This window comes from Tupaia chinensis, unplaced genomic scaffold (assembly GCF_000334495.1).
Source record: "Tupaia chinensis unplaced genomic scaffold, TupChi_1.0 Scaffold138644_1, whole genome shotgun sequence".
Classification (NCBI taxonomy): Eukaryota; Metazoa; Chordata; class Mammalia; order Scandentia; family Tupaiidae; genus Tupaia; species Tupaia belangeri.
The window spans coordinates 101,946-111,683 of record NW_006198536.1 but is presented as its reverse complement, the minus strand read 5'-3'; the positions used below and the strand labels follow the sequence as shown (position 1 = coordinate 111,683).

General features: G+C 55.1%; 1 protein-coding gene and 1 non-coding gene across 4 annotated transcripts in view; one reads left to right on the top strand and one right to left on the bottom strand.

Moving 5' to 3' along the window:
• Positions 1–9,412, bottom strand: part of PCDH1 (protocadherin 1) — a 17,527-nt gene extending 8,115 nt beyond the window's left edge. Inside the window, exons 1-3 of one of the 3 annotated variants that reach the window (XM_014592828.2) lie at positions 9,379–9,412; positions 7,610–8,472; positions 2,221–4,416 (exon numbers count right to left, since the gene is read on the bottom strand). In XM_014592828.2, the coding sequence (XP_014448314.1) occupies positions 2,221–4,416; positions 7,610–8,446 (3,033 nt within the window). In that variant the 5' untranslated portion in view covers positions 8,447–8,472; positions 9,379–9,412. Of the gene's footprint in view, positions 1–1,585; positions 4,417–7,609; positions 8,473–9,378 lie in introns of those variants that run through there. The other 2 variants (XM_014592829.2, XM_014592830.2) reach the window with 2 other exon arrangements.
• LOC114004566 (U6 spliceosomal RNA) lies at positions 5,739–5,844 on the top strand. The gene has a single exon (XR_003546691.1). It is a non-coding gene; the product is annotated as a U6 spliceosomal RNA (small nuclear RNA).
• Positions 9,413–9,738: the final 326 nt, after the last annotated feature.

Here is a 9,738-nt window from a genome sequence, read left to right as displayed (position 1 = left end):
TTGCTATAGGGCGCGTGCACTCGCCAGACAGACAGAGACAGAGAGACAGAAAGCGAGAAATCACCCCCCGGGGGGATGGTCACGCCACAATCCCTTCTCTTCCATTCTCCTCTTAGGATCTTGGGCACGCACGCACACGTGCCCAGCATGAGTTTTAAGTCACCGGGTCCGGGATGCGAACCGTGGTCGACTACATGGGAGTCCAGCGACATAGCCATTACGCTAACTGCTGGTCCCGTAAGAGCCATCTTTTCATCAGGGTCTAGTACCATGCTGAGCACACAGCTGGAACTTGGCTTGTGTGTTTGGATGATAACAACAGGCTTGGTGGTTTGGTTGTGTCTGAATGTTGGGAGAAGCTTCATGTGGGTGGATTAGGTTGGGTTGGGTTGGGGCTGAGTAAGGAACCATCTCTCATTCCCTGAGAAAGAAAAAGAGACGAAGAAGCTGATGAGTATGAAAAGGATACAAATGAGAGACAAAGAACAGGAGGTCAGGAGTTGCAGGTTACCCTAGAGAGGACCGATTCGTCCAGGAGAAATGAGATGTAACCAGATCTCATTTCCCCATGCCCCACTCCTCCAAAGCCTCCAGGAGTTTTGACTTGGAGGTACCCAGGGCATTGGAGAGTTTGTGGATGGAATCAGAGGACAGAGCTGGCGCCTTGGACCTCTTGGGAGTGTCTCGAACCTCTTCAGTCACCACGGAGATAGGTTACCTCTGGCCTCAGAGCCTCCCCTAGGACCTGAGGCCCTTCACCTCCAATTTAGCCTCCCTCCCCCTCAGGTATAACCAGAGACAGGGAAGACCCAGGAGAGCAAGAAGTGAGAGATGGAGAGAGAGAGAGTGAAAGCCAGCTGCCCAGGGTGGCCAGTGCAAGGAGCAAAAGGAAGGGGCGGGGGTGCATGACAGGCAGGAGGCAGAAGTCTGGTAGGAAGCCTCAGCAGGGAGGGCCCTATGGTGGACAAGGGGGTAGACGCAAAGGACTTGGAATTCTTTCCAGCCCTGCAGCTCAGGCTGGTGATCATGGTGGGGTGACACCAGCTAATTGCTGGGTGCTGAGTGCTGCTGGGAAGAAGAGGCTCGGAAAGGGACTTGGGGGAAGATCTTGCCCTACAGGAAGGTGACTGGCATAATCAGAGGTTCTCTGCCTTCACCTGAGGCAGACAGATGACCACCACTCTCTACCAGGTGTTCTGGTCTGATATTTCTCAAGGGCTATTCTGTTTGGGCAGATTGGGAAAATCAAGTCTGGGACAGTAGAGAAAGAGCAGGACTTGGGTGCATCTCAGCTGCCCGTTCTTGGTGAAGGGTGTCATTCCTAGGGAAAAGGCCTCGCAAACATGAGCAAGGGGACACCGTGCCAGACCCCTCTGTTTGAAGGCTGTTTAGAAAGGCACTTTGGTATACGGCTAGGCAGGTGATGGGGAGATGGTAAACTAAGATAGGCCGGGTAGAATAGGCAGTTCTAAGAAGTGGAAAGGAGAGAAGGGATAGGGAAATTGAGGCAGGACCTGAGGACAAGGGGCTGCTTCCAGTCTCTCTCACTTCTTCTCTCAGTTCCAGGAAAATAAGAAACAAAAACTTCAAAAATAGAGAACTTTATTGTCAGGGACAAGTATCAATATATATGGGGCCGGGGAAGGGAAAGTGGGGCCCAGCCCCAGGAGACTGGGGACAAGGACAAGAGGAACACGCAGTACATATAGAAGGCACAAATGGGGAGGTCCCCTCCCTGGATGATTCCCTACCCAGATTCCCACCAGCACTCAGGCCTCCCTGTTTCCCCTCCAGAGACGCACCTACGGCTGGAATAGATTTCTTTGCCACTTCCCTCCCCTTCTGATGGGCTCGCCTGCCCATCAGCCCCCATATGCAAGACCCAGAAGCTGGTCCAGCGTCTGAGGATATGACAAGTCACAGGTCTCTCCTCGGTGGGGAAGGAGGGAGAAGGAAGAGACCACAGAGCATACCTCCCTCAATTTTCACTCAGCCCAATCCCCCATGCCTGGGCAAGGTGGCAGGGTCATTACCAAGGCCCCAACACGCCCAGACCTGTGGTCCTACCTCCTACTGCCGACTCAGCTGGCCCCCACATAGGTTAGTGAACTTGGCAGGCACAATACACCTGCTGTGTCACTCCCATACCTCAGTCCAGATGGCCCCATGGTAGGGGTGGGGTGGGGGCTGGGGTGTGCTGAGCTGAAAGGGCTGGCCTACCTGCTTGCTGGGATATTTGGGGGGGTTGGTGCGGTAGCTGTAGTCAGAGTACTGCTCGGAGCCCGTGGACGTGGTGTCCCCAGTGCCCACGAAAGTGTTTGCAGGCGGCAGGTCCTGCACCACCTGGTGCTTCTTGGAGGCTGAGGGTGACTGGGGCTGCAGCTGAATGGAAGGCAGTGGGGAGTTAGAGCGGTAGTGGCGGCCTAGGTCAGGGCTGCCTGGTGGGTAGTTGAGGGGAAGATGGATGCGGGGACTGTCCCCAGGGGCATCGCTCATCAGGTTGAACTTGAGGGACTTCTGCAGCCCAGCCTCATCCTCGTCCTCCACTGGTTTCACGGGCTTCGGGGACTTGCTCTTCTTGCCTTTGCTTTTATTTCCCTTGGAGGCTTTGCCGCTGGGCTTGGGTGCGTACAGGTCCTTGGTCTCCTTCTTACCAGCCTGGTAGCCACTCTTGGCCTCCCGCTGCCGACAGTAACGCACAAGCACTGCCAGGGCAATGAGCAAGGCCACAGCCACGACTCCAGCCACCACACCGAAGAGGATGTTGCCACGCTGCTTGGAACGCTCATATTCTGGATCCCCAGCAATGTCAATATCCAGTGGCGTGTCCAGGCTGTGGCCCAGGAGGGTCTCCAGCAGTGTGCGGTTGGCCAAGGTCTCATTGACATAAAGGTGGACCAAGGCTGTGCCATAGCGTGGGGGCTTGCCACGGTCACTGACCTTCACTACTAGACGGTGTAGCCCGTGGTGGCGCCGCTCAATCTCCTTCTCCAGGGTGATGGCACCTGAATGTGACCCAATCTGGAAGAGTCCATAAGGGTTGCCACCAGCAATGCTGTAGGTCAGCTCAGCATTGACACCAGAGTCAATGTCCTCAGCTGTCACCTGGCTGACCGTCTCACCAAGACGTGTCTGGGGGGTCAGCAACCGGTGGGAGGTGTTGGAGGGGGCAGTGATAAAGGGCGCATTGTCATTCTCGTCCAACACGTTGATGGTGACACCAACGTAAGCAGAGCGAGGTGGGACACCACCATCTACTGCCTTCAGCTGGAAGGTGTAGGTGCTTTGTTGCTCTCGATCAAAGCTCAGGCTGGACAGGATGGTGCCTGTGCCATTCTGGATAACAAAGTCACCGTTGTCCTGCTCCACTGACAGCTGCACCCGGGCATTCTCCCCCTTGTCCCCATCAATGACAGTCACCATGCCCACTGGACTCAGTGCCGGCATGTTCTCCATTACTGAGAAGTTGTAGCCACTCAGCATAAATTTGGGGTCATTGTCATTGCAATCCAGCACATTGACAAGGACAGTGGCTGTGCCTTGGAGGCTAGGACTGCCGCGGTCAGCTGCCACCACCTCCAACTCGTAGCTGTCCCGCTGTTCCCGGTCAAGGGATGTCTTCACCCGGATCTCTCCAGTCTCAGGTGAGATGGTAAAGAGGCCCTTGGCAGCTGGCTCAGGCTCCAGAGAGTACACCAGCTCAGCATTGGAGCCGGAATCAGCATCGCTGGCCGTGACTTCGGCGACCACTTCACCAGGCTTGTTGTTTTCTGGGAAGGTGACCTCAGTGATGCTCTGGGTGAACACGGGTGCATTGTCATTGACGTCCACCACCTGCACCTTGAGGGAGTTAGTGCTCGAGAGTGGGGGGTTGCCGGAGTCCACAGCCACGATCTCGATGGTGTAATCTTTGACCTTCTCATAGTCAAGCGGAGTGGTGGTCTGCAGGAAGTACTTCTTCTTACTGTCACTGCCTGTCTCACTGGCCTGGCGCAGCTGGAAGGGTACGTCACCTGCTACCACACAGGTGACAGCTGCATTCTCTCCCTCGTCTCGGTCAGATACCTGCACCAAGGCCACAGCCGTCTCCTCGGCCACATCCTCTGAGATATTGGCCATCCCGTCTTGATGCGTTACCAGCCCTATGCCTCGAATCTCAATGGTGGGGGCGTTGTCATTCATGTCCTTCACGGTCACAACAACCTGGGCACGGGCACTCTTGGGGTTGGCACCTCGGTCCTTGGCAAGCACTGAGAAGCGCAAGGTGCTTAGATCCTCACGGTCCACGGGACCCTGAACAGTGATAAGTCCAGTGTTCCTGTCCAGTCGTAGAAGACGCCGCACCACTTCGGGCGCCTGGTGAAATGTGTAATCGATCTCTGCATTAGCACCTTGGTCCGAGTCATTGGCCTTCACCTACAGGGCAGGAGAGAAAAGCAAGGAGACCGGGGATGAGTTAGTCTGGGATGGAAAATTAAGGGACACACATGTGGTCAACGTCCTTTTCAAAGAGCATGGCAGACACGACCGACCTAACATAGCACCCTTTCCAAAGGCAGTGCACGTGCTGCCTTTTCCCGACCTGACTCTGGCAGGCATTACTAACCTATTTTCCTGAAGAGCCTAGATGCAGCCTGCAGATCCTCGAGAGTGCTACAGGCAAGTACAAGAGATGGGGCAGGGCAGAATGAGACTCCGCTTCTTATTCCTTCAAGCAACCACCCCAATATGGAGATGAGGAAGGGAAGCCCTTCCATCTAACTAACCTGGCTCCAATCCTTGTGAAGAGATGGAAAAGTGGAAGGAGTAGACATGGCGTACGTGTACACAGGTATGTGTATAATAGGCACATGTGCATGCACGTACATATGTGTGAGACTGTGTGATCATGTGAGAAGGTGTCCGTGTTTGAACATGTGTGTGTTTGCATGCATGAGCGGAGACCCCTGCCCACCTGGAGGCCATAGGTAGGGGAATTTCTTTTGAAAGCAGCCAGGTAGGGATGTGGGTCAGAGAGAGAGCCTGCCAGGCTGGGCCCACCCACTGCTCTGTCAAACCGGGGAAACCTGTTTCAGAAGCTCCTTCTCCTCCTGGCTGGCACTAGAGAGGCACCGATGTGAGGAATCTGGCATGAGCCTGCAGCCAGGAGGGAGGGGTCGGTGCAGGCCACAGAGGCTGCTGGCAGTAGGCTGGTCTCCCAGCATCAAACAATGAACTGTCTGTCCCTTTGCAGTGGGCACGCCCTCCCACGCCAAGGCCGACGCACACTCAGCCCAGCTCTACACAAACATGGGTGGTAATGGGGCAACAGGAACCAGGTGGGAAGGCCAGAAGGTAACGCCAGTTAGGGAGAAACACGACCACTGGCATTAGTCATAGCCAGACACAATGTGACAGCTATGGGGGAAGCAGGAGAACAGGCACAATGTGGCCAAGTATTTCCAGAGCAAAAGAAAAGGATCCTGGGTTCAAATTCCAGCTCTTCAATTTCCCAAGTGACTATATGACCTTGGGCCAATTATTTAACCACCTCCAAGCATCAGTCTCCAAATGTGTAAAATGAGGATAATAATAGAACCTATCTCATAGGCCTGTGGTGAGGATTGAATAGGTAACACATGCAAAAAGGCTTAATGCTGCCCTTGGCACATGGGAAGTGCTCCCTAAATAGTATTTATTTGTCTTTTTGATTGTCCCTCGCTCCCTCCTTATTTATCTGTGTCTGAAAACTCAGTGCTGTGCTCGCTTCGGCAGCACATATGCTAAAATTGGAACGATACAGAGAAGATTAGATAGCCCCTGCACAAGGATGACAAGCAAATTCGTGAAGCGTTCCATATTTTTAGAATGGAAGAGAAGGGATTGCGGCATGGCCATCCCCCCGGGGGGTGATTTCTTGCTTTCTGTCTCTGTCTCTCTCTGTCTGCCTGGCGAGTGCACGCGCCCTATAGCAAAAACCTCTCAAAAAAAAACTCAGTGCTAACACAGTAGGCCCTCAAGCCACTGTTGGTCTTTTCTCCTTCCTCTTGGGAAGGAGTCTCTAGCCATACCTGCTTCCTACAGTGGACATTCCTGGGCAGTGGTTGCCCAGCTACTCCGGTCTCTGCTCTTACCTGTGAGTGCCAAACCTAGCAGGTTCTCTTCCCCCCTGTCCAGTCTCTGCCACCAACCTCATGGTTCTGATCCCCGCCATCTCCCCGTCTCCAGTTTGGTCACTTGGCTTCTCATCTGCCTCTCGCCATCTCACCTCCCCACTGGTCTCTGTCCCTCCCACCCCTGTTCAGCTCTGAGTCTGCCTCGTTCCCACACTGCCTCGCCCATCCTCTCTTCTCGGCCCACTCTGCCTTGTTCTTCTGCTTCATCCCCCAGGAGGTGGTAAAGGTGTTACCCACAGAGGCTCTGGAGCCAGACTCTTGGACATGGTAAGATGATAACACACAGGCCATCACCTGTGTGTTATCAAGCAAGTTTCTTCGTCTCTATGGGCTCAGTTTTCCATCTGTAAAACGGGGATAATGCTTACCTTGAACTGTAAGGATTAAGTGATATAATCCACATAATATGTTTAGAACAGTACCTGGCACCTACGCTATTATTATTCGTCCTCCTCGACTGTCTGTCTCCTTTTCTCCCTGTCTCTCTTTTCCAGGTTCTAGTTCGCCACTAACCTGGCTGAAATGCCCACCCTCTGCCCCAGCTTGAGGACCTAGGATGAAGAGTTTCCCAGGACAGGTAACGGTGTGCAGGGGAGGTTAAGGCCTCCTCAGCTCCCTCACATCAAAGACAGAGGCAGCTTCAACCCATGGGGAAGGAGAAAGGAACCGAGGCTGGCAGGAGGCCAGGGCTGAGATGACATCGGGAGATACACCCACCTGTCTGCAGAGACGCTTTCTTTGCTCCCTTCCAGGCCCTAGCCCCACCAAGCTGTCCAGCCCCTGGGGCAGTTCCCATGGAAAGGGGTACAAGGAGCTTTCAACAGAGGCAACTAACCCCCTACTGTGCTGGGCGCTCCACACCCATGGGTGTCCCATGCCTAGGGGAGGTGGCAGATGTCAGGTAACCTGCTATGGGTTTTCAGAACTCCAAGGACCCCCCTGGCTAAAATGATCTCATGTGACTTTGTCAAAGAGGGATAAAGAGATGCTATGTCCTTCCCCGTCCGGAAAATCTCATCTGGCTAAAGGAAAACCATCCCTACCTGGGAAAATATTCTCATCTCAGGAGAGATTCTGCCTGGATAAGTGGTTCCTCTGTTCTATCTCAGCTCACCTGGCTGAGGGAGAAGGATTTCGTTTGACTTGGAAAGGGGTTTCACTTCTCAGAAGTTTTCCTAATTTTTGTGTGCCTTGCGGGTGAGAATAGGGTTATTGCTCAGACGCTAAGTCACTGTCATTGGCTTAGCTTGGTAGGGGAGGGAGATCATAACACTTGTTGGGCAGAGAAGGGGAGCCATGGGAAGGTCTCACCTGGCTGGGGCTAGGGAGGGGTCTCAACGTAGAATTCTGGCAGTTTTGCCCTTACATAAAGGGAACCCTTACCTGGTTCAGGTGGACTTCCATTTCTAAAGGTGGGTAACCTTGACAGTGAGCTAGATGGAGGAGCCTCTTACCTGGATGACAGAGTGGCCTATGGGACTATTCTCAGACAGCTCAGCCTCATAGGAGGGCCGCTCAAACTTGGGGGCGTTGTCATTGGTGTCGAGCACGGTGACCCGCAACAGGGCACTGCTGGCCCGCGGGGGGCTGCCGCCATCCTGCACCTTGATGGTGAGGTCGTAGGAGTCCCAGCGCTCGCGGTCCAGGTTGCCCATCACGATGAGCTGTGGCTGCTTCTCCTCCTGGTCCTCCGCCACCTGTAGCCCAAAGAGCTCCTGGGCCTCGGGCCCAGCTTGTAGCTCGTAGGATGCCACGCCGTTGGGGCCAGCATCACGGTCTGATGCCAGTGGAATGGGGAAGAGCGAGCCGATGTTGGTGTTCTCAGGGATAGCCAGAGTGATGACCGGTGAGGCGAAGTTGGGCGTGTTATCGTTGATGTCCTGTACTTCAATCTGGCCCTCCAGCAGCCGGGGGCTACCATTCTGCACGAGGTCTGTGATAGACACCTCAAACTCCAAGATGCAGGGGTCACCGGGGAGCTGGTTCTGGCATTCTCGGAGTCCCTCACGGTCAATGGAGGTCTCGGTGGTGAAAATGTCACCCGTCTTACCATCCACGCGAAGATATGGGGCGCCTACCTCTAGTTTGTAGAGGTGGCCCACGTCTGGAAAACCATAGTCGGCTGCAAGGCTCCCAATGAGGGTGTTAGGTGGCTGTTCCTCTGGCACCTTGTACACCACCCGAGTGGCATGGCCTGGGGTTGGAGCCAGCAGAAGCAGCAGTGACAGCAGCAAGGGGGGCAGCAGCAACTGTTGTCCCCCAGGGCCTGGGCTGGGCCTCAGCGGCCCCATCTTGGCAGGCTCCAGAAGCAGGAGGGCTGTAAGGGGAAGAGGCAAAACAGAGGCTGAGAGGCTGTCGGCTGGAAGGCTGAACCTGGCCCTGAGGGCTGCCCAGGGCTGCCCCCTGCTCTGGAGCTCCCACTTAGAGGCAAGTCTGTCCCAGCACAAGCCCTGATTCCGGAGCCCAGAACCCAGAACCCGAGTCTCACCCACAACTGGGTGAAGCAGCAGAGCTGTCCCAGCTGGAGGAGCCGGTAAGAGACCTGGCAGGTCTAGAGCAGCTCCGCCCATGGAACGCCCTCACCCACCTGATCTTACCCACCTGACGCTCCCTGGGCTGTGGCTCAACCTCCCTCCTTCAGCGGCCCCATCTTGGCAGGCTCCAGAAGCAGGAGGGCTGTAAGGGGAAGAGGCAAAACAGAGGCTGAGAGGCTGTCGGCTGGAAGGCTGAACCTGGCCCTGAGGGCTGCCCAGGGCTGCCCCCTGCTCTGGAGCTCCCACTTAGAGGCAAGTCTGTCCCAGCACAAGCCCTGATTCCGGAGCCCAGAACCCAGAACCCGAGTCTCACCCACAACTGGGTGAAGCAGCAGAGCTGTCCCAGCTGGAGGAGCCGGTAAGAGACCTGGCAGGTCTAGAGCAGCTCCGCCCATGGAACGCCCTCACCCACCTGATCTTACCCACCTGACGCTCCCTGGGCTGTGGCTCTCCCTCCCTCCCTCCCTCCCTCCCTTCCTCCCTCTCTCCCTTCTTCCCTCCCGGCCTCTCTGCTCTGCGCTTTGCCCAACACCTCCTTCTCACCAGCATCCCGCCTTAGTCACTCATGCTAATTACCCTGATACCAGATAGGCAGAGAGTTAAATGGAAGAGTGAGGTCTGCAGCACCCCCAGTTGGACGCCCCTCCCCACACGTGGCAGGAAAGATACACAGGTACGCCTTTACTCACCCCAGACCCTGGGATCATTACTGCCCACTCTGGGGTCCACTCAGGTTGGCTGGAGGGAGAAGAGACCATGTCTCATTTCTCTCTGTTCATTAGTGAGTGTGTGTGAAATATGGCATCTCAAATTCCCTTTTCTGACAGTAATCACCCATTAATACCCAACGTCCCCTAACCCCATAAAGGCCTGTCTGAACTGGGCAAGGCTTGTGACAATGATTAGGTGTGATGGTTAGGTGTTGGCCATTCCACTCTCCCAAATACACATACCCAGAGCATGTGCGTGTGCGCGTAAACAGTTCCCAAGGCGCGTCTCCTTTCCCTCCTGCTGCCACAGACAGGTGTGGGGAGGAAGGGAGGAGAGGT